Raw genomic sequence first — 15,099 nt, 5'->3', positions numbered from 1 at the left:
GTAGAAATTGGGATAGACAATATAGAATTAACATCTTCAGCTTCAAACAACGAATTTAGCTCTTGTATTTTCCATGTATGCATATTCTTATCAATTAAATCAGATACTACTAAATCTAAATTTCTATGCCCATGGATACTCTTAGGGATGAAGAAATTATTATTTGGTATCCAAGGGTCGATCCAAACATTAATATTTTTCCCATCAGAAATCCTCCATCTTAATCCTTTAGTCAAAAGATCTCTTCCCCACAAAATACTCTTCCATATCCAGCTACCAGAAGATGATGTTGAAGCTTTAAGAAAGGTTGAGTTTGGAAAATATTTGCTTTTAAGAACTCTTGCTATTAAAGAATCTGGTAATTGCGATAGAATTCGCCAAGCCTGCTTAGCTAATAGAGCCATATTAAAAGCTTTTAGATCTCTAAAGCCTAATCCTCCTATTGATTTAGAATCACATAATCTATCCCATTTCTCAAAATGCATCTTTCTTTTCCCCTTTGTTTGTCCCCACCAAAAATTTGAAAAGAGGGATGTAATTTCCTTACAAAGACCATCAGGGAGTTGGAAACAAGACAAAGCATACGTAGGGATCGCTGCTAGTACGGACTTGAGCATAATTTCTTTTCCCGCACTACTTAAAAATTTTCCCTTCCATCCTTTTATTTTCGTCTTGACTCTTTCTTTTATAAACTCTAGCATACTTTTCTTGGAGCGTCCCACAACAGCCGGTAAGCCTAAGTACATACCCTTGTCATTCCTTTGTCGTTGTCCAAGCAACGAGGATATCTCAACTTTCTCCTCCTCTCTCACATTTTTACAAAAGCAAATTGCTGATTTATCTAGATTAACCACTTGCCCAGAGCTTCGTTCATATTTCTTTAAGATATTGGCTTCGCAACTTGCATTTTGATTGTTAGCTGAACAAAATATAAAGGAGTCATCAGCAAAGAGTAAATGAGTCCTACTCGGTCCATGTCTATTCAACTTTAGCCCTTGGATTTCATTTTGTTCCTCTGATATGTTCAATAAGCAAGTTGATAAACCTTCAGCACATAATAAAAATAAATATGGCGATAGTGGATCTCCTTGTCTTATCCCCTGGTAGGTTTAACCGATCCAATTATCTCCCCATTTATATTAAAACTATAAGTAGGTGTAGAGATGCGTTGCATTATCCATTCGACAAATCTTTTATGAAAACCCATTCGTAAAAGCATTTCTTGTAAATAAATCCATTCGACTCTGTCATAGACTTTCGACATATCCAATTTCATAGCCATATATTTTTGCCTACCTCTGCGTTTGTTTTTTAACACTTGCATAAATTCATGAGCTAAAATAACATTGTCAGTTATTTGTCTATGACCGATGAAAGCCGCTTGAGTAGGGGATATCACCTTAGTTAGAACACATTTCATTCTTGCAGCCAGAATCTTGTACAAGGTAGAACATAAACTTGTAGGTCTAAACTGCGAAACTAAGGTGGGGCTTTTAACTTTGGGGACTAGAGTGATTAAAGTATGGTTCCATGTAGGGAGTAAATATCCTGTACTAAAGAAACTTTTAACAGCATCACAGATTTCTTTTGAAAAGATATTCCAATACGTTTGAAAAAATAAAGGAGTCATACCATCAACACCTGGTGCTTTAAGAGGATGCATCGCAAACACCGCATTCTTTATTTCCTCCTCATCAACTTCCTTAATTAAACTCTGATTTATAGAATCACTAACAGTCACTTTAACATGATTCAAAATACAGTTCAAGTTTGTCGGGTTAGATGTAGAGAATAGACTGTTATAATATTGCTCAACTTCTTGAATTATATCAGTTTGGTCTACCACCCACCTCCCATCAGATGTCTGAAAACCTTTTATCATATTTCTATTTCTTCTTTGCAAGGTTGCCATGTGAAAATATGAAGTATTTTTATCCCCTTCACGCAACCTTCAAGTTGATTGTACACTTTGAACACCATTTCAAATGGATATAAAGCTTGAAAATATTTTACATTTTTGTGTAGTTCTAATGAAATGTAAATACCTATACACTAGTCAATAAGTATACACCCGCTTTTTCTATCGAATAGGTGACACCTATTTTAATCAAGGTTATAGTTCAATAAACCAACCAAAAGGATTTCCCTTTGTTAGTTCAAATGGTTTAGCTGGCTTTCGACGTTGCCAAGCTAACAAGTAGAAATAACATTCATTGGTCACTTTTTGGCTCTGTCTTCGAGAAATAGTCACTCATGCAGTGGCAAATTCCAGAACTCCATAATAATTTGAAATTCTAGACATGGACTATTTTTCAATTACAAAAAATAAAAAGTAGCTACAACATTGGAAATAGCAATAATTACATGAGGGCCAACTTACACTGTAATTACACATGTCTTGTTTGAATGCCGCAATGTAATTACACATGTTCTGTTTGGATGCACAATTGCAATTATAAAATTATAATAAATTTTAAAAATAGAAATTAATTATTTAAAATTTATACTAGACAAATAAGAAAAAATAAAAATTAATTATTTAAAATTTATACTAGACAAATAAGAAACTTTATAAATGACATTAAATTAAATATTTAAGATATATATTCTTTTTTGAAAATATATTAATTAATAAACATATTTTCTGTAACTAATATTATGAAAAAATAATTGATTTATATTTTTTCAAATTAATATATTTCAATTGAATTGATCGTAACAACTAAAAGTATGAAATTTCTACGAATATTGTGAAATGCATGTTTGATAAAAAGAATAATATATAAATAAAATGTCATAAATTATTAAATGTTTGACAAAAATATAATCTATCAAGTCTAATTAAAAATGACGTGCAATGTAAATTCAATATTACTAAAATTTATTTTCCACTTCTACTTTGAATTTGAAGAACATACTTTCAACCCCATCTTTAAACATAAGAAGATATACCTTAGTGTATCTAGAAAAGTAATCGAAAAAAGTAATACTTTTTTCTATGTTTTCTAACAGTGTTCTTGAAACTTGTTAAATTTGAATATATCAGTTCAAGCAATTCAGTTTTTGTACTAATAATAGATTTCAAGGGTTTCTTGGCATGCTTTGTTTCTACACATAGAAAATATTTTGAAAAATCATCAATTTTTATCATAGGAATTAATTCCATTTTTCTATGTCCTTTGATTGAAGCAATATTAACATGACTTAGTCTACCATACCAAAAATTAATCGACTTAACAATATAAGTAGAATTTGAAATACTAGCATTATTGATAATCTATTGAACAATGCTCAACACAAATAATCCTTTACTAAAACAAATGAAACTGAAAATATAACAGAAGTTATAAATTCAAAACAAAAAAGTTAACATAATACTCTTATAACAAACTTCAACATAGCAATAAATATGATTTATTTTTATTTTTTCTTAATAAAGAAAACGTAAGTCTATAACCTTACTTAACAATAAATTCTATTTTAATTTAAAAATTAGAATACTAATAAAATTATGCTAATGAGAAAATAAGCATGGCATAAAAAAATAGATAATACAAGAAAATTACATTACATAAAATCACGTAAAGTAAGGTTGAGAACAAGAAGAAAATGAAATATAATAATATAAAATAAAAATAAACTTTTACAAATTTTTAGAATAATAAAAATAAAAAAGAACTTAACATAATAGAAGTAAAAAAAATTAAAACAAAAAAAAAATAGAAAAAAAAAGGAAATTAAAAAGTAATCAGGTGGTAATTACCAGCAATTCACAGCCTCTGCCTGTGAATTGTAGAGTATAATTACCCCCTGCCAATTACGCCAATTACCTGTTGACCAAGTAATTACATGTCCTTCCAAACAGGACAAGACAGTGTAATTACACCAATTACACCAAATCCAATTACCAGAGTGTCCTTCCAAACAGGCCCTAAATGTTGTCAATGATGAAACTTACTGAGACATCAGACAACAGCAACAGTTGCACTACACTCAGGTTCCCAACATTTAAACCTAAGCAATATATCGACAACTTGTCGAATTTAATAAGGAGAGAAGAGTAGACAAGCAGCTAACATGGCATGCATGACTAAGTTGTTTTCCTAACTGTTTTTTAAGTAACTCTCCACTCAAAACATGATCGAGGAACGGAGTGTATCAAGTTTTCTAAGAAGTCTTGCACAGCTCGCGGATGATATGCTTTGAGGTTTTAACAGGGAGAGTTGCTTTTGAAGATAGCCAAGAGAAGATGTGGCGAAACATGAGGACAGGACCTACCAAAGTACGTGACAAACTTGACAGAGTGTCTTGACACAACGATCCAATCAACAGACAAGTTTCTCATTCATCTGCTGGATTTTCCGCTATGTAAAGAGGTTGTTAGTGATAAGCTCTGATCACAGTTGAATGGATTCTCCATTACCACCAGTTTGAGTACAGTGACATCAAGGCTGGGATATTACGCAGCTGTCCCTCCCTGGGAAATTCTGTTCTGATCCTTTACCTGTCGCACATACTTTTTCAAATGTTCACTCACAAGGTGACTGAGAAAGAAGTAACATAAGTCACGGAGACAAATTCTGAATCAGTGTGTGGCATGTGACGCAGCTTTAGCCTGTGGAACGGCCACATAGATTACCAACTGAAAAGAAGTGGATTATGTCTACCAAGACTTTGGAGCAAGAGACGATCTGCAAATATCAAAGCAAGTAAAGCCTTAGCTTTTTGGATCTAGAGCTATTAAATGCAGCATTGTAGCTAATATTTCTTTAGATTAAAGGTCACTTTATATTGCTCAAAATGTCTTCAAGCTAAACTTTAAAGAAAGTATTGTAAACTCAAAGTCTGGCATATTGCAGCAACCCGAAAGAGATTTTAACAAAGGGATATCATCTATGCACAAATGGAAGGTGAAAACACCAAGGATTAAGACCCGTAGAGTTCTGTCTCTAACTTTCAAGTTGGAAAGGAAGTGGACTCCACATTCCACCTGTTCAAATGGCATATACAGGGTTTGACAGCTCCCTTCATATTTGAAATATGTGCTCGAAGGTGGCAGATGTTTGGTAAAAGGGTGTGGAATATGTTTGTTTAGGTGAACATGAAAGAGCTCATGCTCGCAAAAAATTGTGATCCATACCTCCGCTTGGCAAATCCAATCATGCAAAGCATACTCTCTAACAGGTTTCTCAACTTTACTGATGTCATTTCTTTGCAAAAGAAGCAGTGAAGAAGGCCACAACTTCTTCATCTCGATATCCATTTATCCTGAAGAACTCACGAGACAGGCGAGGACTACATTAGTGCTGTCTCTTATTCTGAGGTCCATTCCATTTAGCCATGACTACAAATTCAGCTTCAATGTTCGACACCTAGATTTATCAATCCTGAAATGTTCAAAACATTCTGTTAAAAAAAACTTGTGTGCTTTGGACCAATTTAGTAATATGTCAAGGAAACTACGAATCTTAACTACTTATTTTACTGAATGTACCTCAAAGTACCTTAATTTTTCTCTATTCCAGCTGAAGCTAGGTGTACAAAACAAGTCTGCCAGCATGGTACAGATTCAGAAGATAAGGATGATGAGCTTTAATTCATACCAAACGTAACAGCTTTATACATCCAGTTGAGTTTGCTGCAACAACCATATTAGATTTCCTTCTCCAGCAAACACTTGAAACAAATTGCCCATTACTCTCACCATCATTGCCAGAGCTAGGATCAACAGATCCAAATTTGTAAGAGGTTATTTGCATTGGTAGAGATCTATGATATGCATATACCTGCAAAAAGAATGTTAGAATTAAGAAAAAGATTGATACTTCTTCGGGAAGTTGAGCCTACGGTTTAACATAAGAAAAATGATGGAATATGAAGTACCTCATTAGATTCAGAACCACATGCAATGTACCCATCCAAAACTGACAACCCCACAAAGTTCTGTACAGAGCAAAAAAAGAGAGTAAATGAAATTGAACCTACAGCATTGAGATGTTCTTCGTAGAGCAAATATCCTCTATTTACCTTTTCATTGGTGTGTCCCTTGAATGTCAAGCTGCAAGCATTTGAGGACAATCCTTCCAAACTTGTTCTCTTTAGGTCCCATAGCTTTAGCGTGTTATCTGTGGATGCAGAAACCAGGGTACCATAATCTAAGAATTTTACATAGCTAACAGCCTTCTCATGTCCAGATAATGTGCACCACGGAATCCTAGTATGGCGAAGATCATAGCAGTAAATTTTGTAATCAGCAGATCCGAAAGCCAACAGATGAGAGGAGTAAGCAGAAAACTGCACACAGCATATGTTGGCAGGATTCCAGATCGTATCCACAGAACTCCTCTGCCGAATGAAATAGATCAAACTATTTGTTTGTGTTTCCACAGATCCAAACTAAATGAAGATACCAACTTCATGAAAAAAGTAGCAGGATCGGGTAAAGTACCTCATTAATATTCCACACTTTTACAGAACAATCATCACTTCCAGTGGCAAACTTTGTTGGTTCCACTTGAGAAAAATCAACAGACCAAGCCCTCTTCTGGTGCTCTGTATGTTGTGAAAATTCTTGACCTGTGCTTGCATCCCACATCTAGATTCAAAAATTATACACCAAGATCTAGTTAACAAAATGAATGAAATACTCAACTTCAACTGCAAGCAAGTGTTAGGTAGCTGATATAACCTTTATTGTGATATTTAAAGCACTTACTAGCTAGGAGATTATTCACTTACATTCTCCTATGAAAAGATAATGCCTTGAGTACTTATAGACTAGTCAGATAACGGGAAAGACTTAAAAATATTGCCATAGCTCATGAAGATTCAAAACTCTTTACCAAGTGAAGCCAAACAAGTACACACCTTGACTACGCCATCATAGTCAGTTGAAGCCAGATAGTTCCTCATATATTTATTCCACGAAACACAGCTAAGCTTAGATCTGTTTGACATCTCAGCCACAGGATATTGAAGATCCGCCGATTCATTCAAAAGTGAAGCAAATTCAAAGATTTTGATTTTCTTTGAGACACCAGCTGCAGCTATAAAGTCCTCTTCATAATCAAAACAGAGGGAGCAGATCACATTTGTAGAGTTGAGAAGATCACCATTTCTTAATGTCCCATATTCCTCAAACTTGCAGTAGCGAGCATATTTGCAAATACCTTCAAAGAAGGCTCCAACACGATCAACAGATTTTAGAATTGGCTCTGCCTCTTTTGTTGAAACCTGGAACGATCTGTCACGACTCGTCAACAAATCCGTGTCTGTTCGACCTATTGTATCATTTTCTGCAAGTTGGATTTGGGACCTCATGCAGAAGTATGCACTTTCAAGCTGAGAAATATTCTTCATCAGCTTTTCATTGCTCATATTTGGAATAGAAAACGATCTAGAAATAGAGTCAGTCGAATTGAGATGCTTTAAGTAGGATCCTTGCCGCATATTATTGAAGTCAGTTTCCACCCAATCTGAATTTCTAAGGACCTCCCTTTTCTCAACATCCTTGATATCAGCCTCTAGGCACTCTATTCTTTGTAATAACTTGGAGGTATTATTCTTTTTTTCCTCCTGCAATGAATCTAGGAAATAGAGCAAGACGTCTGAATCAGGGTCATCATCCTTCTCAATAAATGATGGGACACCATCTATTTTACATACTTCTTCAGCTCCAATAATTAATTCAGACTGTAAGATTTCCCTACAAGATAAGTTGTATTGTGAATGTGATTACAAATCAAACAAATTAACTTGAGGATATTTACAAATTTGCTGTGCCTGAGCTTCTAGCAATTAGAGAAGTTAAAACTCAGTACGACAAAGCTAGAAGATTTACAACACAAAAGTGAAATGTCTATTGATCAAAAGGACAAATTGCAAGCTAGAAGTCATACTAACTATTAAAGAACAATAACCAATTTCAGAAAATGTCTTTTCCCTCAATCCTAATGAGTGGCGGACAGTTTGCTATTTATTTCCACCATCACAGAAATGCAACTCTTCCATGTCTAAAAGCTATCCCACTTGAGACCTAAAAAATGGTTTTACTAAATCTTAAAGCTTGGCAGGGAGCAAGGTGCATTTACCCGCATATGCAAGTTCCCACAGAGATGACAGCAGGATTAGACAGTACACCACTTGAGATTATGAACACATTACACGAATAACATCAAACTGATTCCATGCTAAAATGATGTTATTAGAGTACCAGCTCTAACCTAATGGGGCGTGATATCTCCTACTCCCTCTGTTTCAATTTATGTGAATGGGCACGGAAAAAAAAGGATGACTTTTGAAACTTAGGGTCATAAACATGTCATAACATTTGTGTGGTTATAAGACTTTAGAAACTTGTGTTCTTAAACATGCCATAACATTTGTGTGGATATAAAATCGTGTCACTAAGGGTAAAATGAGAAATTTAAGTTAAATTGTTTGCATATTTAGATAGAGGTCATTCTTTTTTTAATAGACTAAGAAGGACAGAGGGTCACATAAACTGGAACATAGGGAGCATATAACAAGGTGACAAGAGAAGTGGCTAAGATGCCTCAAGCCCCAAAGAACTCCACCATCTCTATTTATTATCGAGAAGTCACTCTCGAGAACAACCAGTCTCTAAGCCGAAACGGAAAAAGAGCATAATAGTTATAACAATATCAAACTACGAGGACTGTGATTGCCAAAAACTGAAAATGCATTGAGTTCACTCAGAGCATCACAATGTTTTCCACATACCCTATTTTAGGATACTGTATTGCTGGCTGTCTTACAGGTATGTCAACATTGACTTTTTCAGCAAAGTCCAAATAGCAGAAAATAATATTGCACAACAAATTAGAAACATAACAATACCTTGTTGTTGGACGAGAAGAAGGCACAGGATGAAGCAGCAAAAAGCAAAAGCCAACTTCCTTGGGATTTTGACAAAGGAAATTTGGAGGGAGAATGCGACTTTGCAAATTCAACATGGCTGTGGAATGTGCCGCAGGTGATTCAAAACAGCAGAGCAACTAAAAGAAACAACATGAATTAGTAAGAGTAAAGATAATTTATCTCACCCCTTTGGCAAAGTGCATTGTGAAACAAAACGTCAGTTCCCACACCCCACGAAAAAATCATTAACTTAGCCAGATTGTGTACAGCTACATATATTTCCCCAGAGGAAAAATAAGTTGAAAATTAACAAAAGAAGCCACAAAGGAGAACAGATAAGGGGTGCAGCTGAATCAAGATATATACTCAATGCTAAAAAGAATTGAGCATATGCACCACTGATTCATTGCATTAATGACTGTGCATCAAATTCTAGAGAAGAACAACAGGCTCCTTGGAAAAGATTTGGGAGGTACTCTCGCCTGCCTTCTCCATATTCAACAATCTGAGAGAGCAATGGACCATCTGATGGCTAAATCTCAAAAGTCTACTTAGAAAAGACAAGCATATCCAGACTGGAATATTCTAGTACAAAGATCCAGTAGAGTGGGTCAGTAAAAGTTTCACAAAAGCAGATGATTCAATAAATCTTAATTATATTGATTTTAATTCAGTTTCTTAAAGCTCAAGAAGCAAAATCAGGGAAGTGCTACAGGGAGACAGAGTATGTTTTCATCAGAAAAAACTTCCCTTCTTTTTTTGGTGTTTTCTTTCTTGTTTGTTTGGGATGTATGTATCTTCTTCTTTTTGGTGAGGAAGGTAATTGTATTACACAAGCAGCACTTAGTAGGTACCGAAGTGTATATAGGTGAGCACAAAGCAAAAGAAAAATCACTTACCAATCTTATAGAAATTTTAATAGGCTAGGTATGGATTCTGCTTCATTCAAAAATTCTTCTTAGACTAAAAAGAAAATAAAAGTTCAAAGTTAAACTTGATCTGTTGGAATGAGTTGGCTTTTATCTTTCAAAACATCAGTTCCTTTCTTTCAAACAACAGTGAATGTGTGTATTGTAGTTACACCAACATTTGAGATCATCTTAAAATCTGCTTCAACATAAATTCAACATCTAAGAACTGATTCTGCATAATTTAAAACTCCTCCCAACACCAAAAACAGAACAAAAGTATACAATAAAACTTGATCTGTTGGATTGTGTTTTCCATATCTTCAAAATATCTAGTGTTACATTCCCTCCTCACTGTCCACCATTTATTTAAATGTGACATTAATATTATATTGTGAACTCTTGCTTAATATGGATTGGATTTGTGCAAACTGAACCTAAGTTTGTGTCTAAGAGGAGAGACAAATGAGCAGAAGGAAAAAGAAAGAGAATTTGTTAGTGGTTTGAAGTAAAATGATTATGAACCCAGCAATTGATTACCCACCTCAAAGAAAAGAACCCCGAGACTGTAGATATTAGATGATGCTAGGCTTTCGTGATTGAGTTCTTCAGGACAAGTGTACCACTTCTTCTCTAATTGATTAATGTCAGACTCCAGTAGACACCCAGCCTGAAATGATGTGCCTTCATCACGAGAAGAACGAGCATTGGTTTCAGGCTGCTGTCTCATAAAGTCCACGTCCACATTGACCTTCTGCAGCTTTGAACCCAAGTTACTATTAGCATGCATTTCCATGTGGGATGGCCTTTTCCCATTAGTATTCCGGCTCACGGCATACATGGAGTCTATCTGGACAGATGGACCAATATATTTAACACCATTAGGTGACAGTAAAATAAAACAGGAAGGCCGTATATCCTGGAATGCATTTCCTTCAGAGTGGGCAATATCAATTAACTTCACTATCTGCCGGAATATGTGAATCCTCTCAGCTTTGTTTATCTGTGATCCTGTCGAGTTTAACCACTCTCTTAAGGTAACTCCATTGTAAGTTGAAGTGGGTCTTTGGTGATCGCTACGACTAAAAGATGCTTGATTAGAATTAGCACCTTGCTTAAACAATGCATCAGATGATACCATTCCTGTGAAAGCTTGCTCGAACTCATTCTTATTCTGCAGAGTAGAGGCAGTATGAACTTCTTTATGAAGTGCAGGTCCTTTTGGTAAAACATCTTTGCCTTTAAGAGATCGGTTAGCAAAAAAATGAGAAAAGCTAGAAGTGGATAAAAGTTTTGATTGACTACTTCCCGGAAGGAATCTATTGCTTGGAATAATTAGGTTATGGTCTTCTGTTGATTGGGAAGACACTGCATTAGAGCCTTCTTTGATATCTTTGTCGGATGCTTGTTTCAGCATTTTCAGCGCTAGTAAATTTATTCCTGGCAACTCTTTGGAACTTAATTGCTGAACAGCCTTGTCCGTGGATGAAGGATCTCCATCCCCCTTCACACTTCTAGAGCCAGACCCCAATTGATAGAAACGTTGCCACTGAATTTGTGGTTTCTGATTGGTTTCTTGATTATTGGAGCATCTAAGAGAAGCTGGCTCAGAAATTTTGTAATTACACAACTTTTCAACTGTGAGCCTTGAGTAAGAGCTTGTACCGTGGAGCTGAGGCCCCTTCATGGACGTTACATTTCTGTTCATACCATCAGTTTCCAGCATCCCTGAACTGGCAGAAGTTGATCCCTCCGGCAACTCATGACTGGTAGATGTACACTTTCTCATTGATGGTTCACCAGAATCACACTCCCTCGTTCTAGATAGCACATTCGCACCTACATCATTTGCCTCTGCTTCCTCCTTTGACTTGTCCATATTATTCCAAATGGACTCTTTCAATTAAATACCAGCTGCATTCAGCAATGTTTGAGGGACAGGCTGAAATAAAACAAAGTACTTTGTAGTTAGCACAAATTTCTTATTCTTTAACTTCGTTCTTTTATTAAGACACATGGAATTTCGAGGCACTAAGGGAAAATGGAGTAAAATATCTCTCAATATATTTCCTCCTTCACCTAGTCAAGTTGGTCGAAGCACGTCTGCCAGAACTAAGATTTACAACAAAATACTCAATGTGATCCCACAAGTGGTGTCTAGGGGAGGGTGGGGTGTACACAACCTTACCCCTACATTGTGAAGATAGAGAGATTGTTTCCGATAGACCCTCGGCTCAAGTAAAGCATATAAAAAACAAATATGCAAAGCAAATACAATATTGAACATATCAATACTAGCACCACCAAAGAAGAGAGAGAAGAATATCATATGATCATAATAAAGAACTATACTAGCTTTGATTACTTTGACTTTCTATGAATGCTCATGTATTAAAAGTAAATCCACAACATACTCAAGGTACTCATACTACACTTATGCCCCCTATAGATTGCAGTTGAGTTATCACCGTTGATTTAGAGTCGTGCGGAGCAGCTTGGGGTTTCGGAGATTAGGGTGAGCTCCTGCTGTCTAGAGCTACCAGTTTCCGGCTGCTTTGCTAAGCTTAGTCTTTATATTGTATTCAGAGACAACATGTACTTGTCTTGTATTTGTGAAAGCCTTGTACTCCTATTTTGGATTAGATGCTCAACTACTAACTGATGTCAGGTCTTGGGATGGTTCCTGTATTGTTTTTGTTGATTATCATTTTTCTACTTTGTTCTAAGCTCTTACTTCGTGTTGTTGGCTTCCACTTGGTAGTCCGTTGCTTAAGGCTCCAGGCTAAGGGTTAGGCTTAGCTACTGGTGGAGTGTAGTAGGTGTCATCATGACCTGAGAAATTGAGTCGTGACAGTTTGTGGGGTCTGGAGATCGCATAGGATGTAGGCAAGTTACCCTTACCTACCCTTACCTAGGAGGCTATTTCAGAACCACAACCTAACAAACATAATTGATAAAGGGGTAAAAAGGAATCATAAATTTTCATTTAAGCATGAAACGAAAATCAAGAATAAGGCAATACCCAATTATACAATTTATGATATTATCACATTTGGGGAAAACAAACACAATAAGGTGAAACACTATAACCAAACAGAGAAATCCAAGATTTAAACAAACTGAAAAAGTTCAATTTTTTTTACCAAATCTTAAATCACAGACCCACAAAGAAATCAAAAGACTTACCTGAAATTGAAATGGGGAAAAAGGGTAGTCAATCCAAGAATCTGTCTAGCTCATCACTCATCACTCATCACTATTCAAGATTCTGAAAAAAAAAAAAAAAAAACAATATTTTTCATTTTTTTAACACCACAACTAGAAATTTGCTACTGTGCAATTATTTGTGCATTAATTTACTCTATGGATATGATGATTGATGAATCAGTCAGTCATCCCACTTGGAAAAAAAAAATTGTTTTCGCCAAATAATGTCTGTGAAAAGTGGAGCATTTCAGATATTGTTTTCGCCGGAATTGTGCTTTGTTAAAGGGCTGTTTGGCCATTAATTTATAAAATTTGGAAAAAGAAAAAAGCGAACATGTTACGAAAGTGAGTCATATATTCCTTGAATTAGGGGTGTACAAAATCGAATTAAATCACAATTTGAGTCAAATCGGAAAAAAACCCTACTAGTAGTTTGTTTTGACTTGGTTTGGTATTGGAAAAAAAAATCCGACTATATTTGGGTTGGTTTGATTTTAACTAAAAAAAAATCAACCCAAGACCAAACCAATCCGACATTATATTGATAATTTTAAATTTTTATTTTATACATAAAAATATTTACTTTGATATAATTTTTAAATATTTCTTATACTTTTTCATAGTTTTTATCTTTTAATATATTATTTCAAGTTTGAAACTTAGAATTCTGATTAGTCCAATAAAGATTATAGTCCATAGATGTTGATAATTATAATAAAGCTTAAATCAAAATCAAATTAATACTAATGCAAAAAAAAAAAAATCAATCAACACTAAGAATGACAATAATATTGAATATTTGTTCTTTAATTTTACATTAGTGACAATTAAAATACATAATCTAATTTTAATTTCCTTTAATATTTGGTCATGTAACTAATACTTATCAAACTTATTTTAGCACAATTTAGTACTTTTAAATTATGATCATTTTCATTATGACTTATTAATTTACAATATTTGTTTTACGCGATTTCATTATTATTTTTTTGTTGGATATTTTAGTGTCATTAATCATATCATAGTTTGTGTTATTTTCTTAAGAAACTACCTTAGATAGTTCTATTTTGGTAGGACTAAAGAAATATTTTAGTGTCATTAATCATATCGTATGTTTCTATGAATACTTTAACGGAAAAACCCGAAAAAAATAAAAAAATCCGAAAAAATCTAAAAAATCCCGAGGTTGAAAAATCTGAGTTTTTTTTGGTTTGATTTGATTTATAAATTTAAAAATCCGACACAAATTATTTGGTTTGATATTTGAAAAACTCAAACCAACCCGGTCATGTACACTCCTACCTCTAATGTTACACAAATGGCTAATATATACCATTTTTCCTCCTCCTAATTTCTAACACATATTTTTATGGCTATATTTATTGAGCAACTTTCACATATAGCAAATACAAAAATCATACTTGTATGTTATAGCTATAGTTTGCATAATTGCGCTCCATAGCAAACTTTATATTTGTTTTGGCTATTTCGCTATACATATATACAAAAGAAGCAATTGTATAATCTATTTCGGTATACATATATAAAGAATCAATTGTATAATATGTGTTTGTATAAAGCGAGAAAGAGAGAAAGACAAAAGAAAACTGGGCAGGGGGAGATCGTATTTGTATAATCATAAGTGTATAGGACGAAAATATATGCATTTGTATTTATATACACAATTTTCTCTCGCTTTATACAAACACAAACGCAATGTATACATTTGTGTTTGTATAAAGTGAGAGAGGCTAGCGAGATCTGGGAGAGTGGCGAGCGAGATCTGAGAGAGGGGAACGAAAATATATGCATATATACAATTTTCTCTCGCTTTATACAAACATAAAACGCATTTTATACATTTTGTGTTTGTATAAAAGCGAGAGAGGCGAGCGAGACAGCCCAGCAAGAACGAGAGTGGCGAGCGAGATTCCACCAGGGAGAGAGGCGAAATAGCAACAATTTATTATGGGGTACTATTAAATCAAACTATGTTTATAACATTTAATTTGAATTATAGTTTACTATTATATACAATTTTTCCATATTTATTTTTATAGGGTATATTTACTCCTAAGTTCTAACACATATTTCTTTTACTTTT

The 15,099-nt window shown here is 34.5% G+C and overlaps 1 protein-coding gene across 3 annotated transcripts; it reads right to left on the bottom strand.

Moving 5' to 3' along the window:
- Positions 1-4,061: 4,061 nt before the first annotated feature.
- On the bottom strand, positions 4,062-13,263 carry LOC102593062 (protein SUPPRESSOR OF PHYA-105 1-like). Of its 3 annotated transcripts, XM_006358580.2 has the most exons (11): positions 13,149-13,263; positions 12,975-13,056; positions 10,333-11,730; positions 8,860-9,017; positions 6,868-7,705; positions 6,449-6,595; positions 6,028-6,345; positions 5,884-5,943; positions 5,505-5,786; positions 5,141-5,387; positions 4,062-4,691 (listed from the first exon to the last, which is right to left on the bottom strand). In XM_006358580.2, exons 3-9 carry the CDS (start codon positions 11,665-11,667, stop codon positions 5,598-5,600), a joined length of 3,045 nt encoding a protein of 1,014 aa, XP_006358642.1. In that variant the 5' UTR covers positions 11,668-11,730; positions 12,975-13,056; positions 13,149-13,263; the 3' UTR covers positions 4,062-4,691; positions 5,141-5,387; positions 5,505-5,597. The 3 variants fall into 3 exon arrangements, with proteins under 3 accessions (XP_006358642.1, XP_015169521.1, XP_015169522.1); XM_015314035.1 differs by having other exon boundaries at positions 5,495-5,786; positions 12,975-13,263; XM_015314036.1 differs by lacking the exons at positions 4,062-4,691; positions 5,141-5,387; positions 5,505-5,786; positions 5,884-5,943 and having other exon boundaries at positions 6,034-6,125; positions 12,975-13,263.
- Between the last annotated feature and the right edge of the window lie 1,836 nt (positions 13,264-15,099).

The sequence above is a fragment of the Solanum tuberosum genome, unplaced genomic scaffold, assembly GCF_000226075.1.
Source record: "Solanum tuberosum cultivar DM 1-3 516 R44 unplaced genomic scaffold, SolTub_3.0 scf00267, whole genome shotgun sequence".
NCBI lineage: Eukaryota > Viridiplantae > Streptophyta > Magnoliopsida > Solanales > Solanaceae > Solanum > Solanum tuberosum.
Note: the sequence above shows the minus strand (reverse complement) of the source record. Positions and strands in the feature narration are given on the sequence as shown.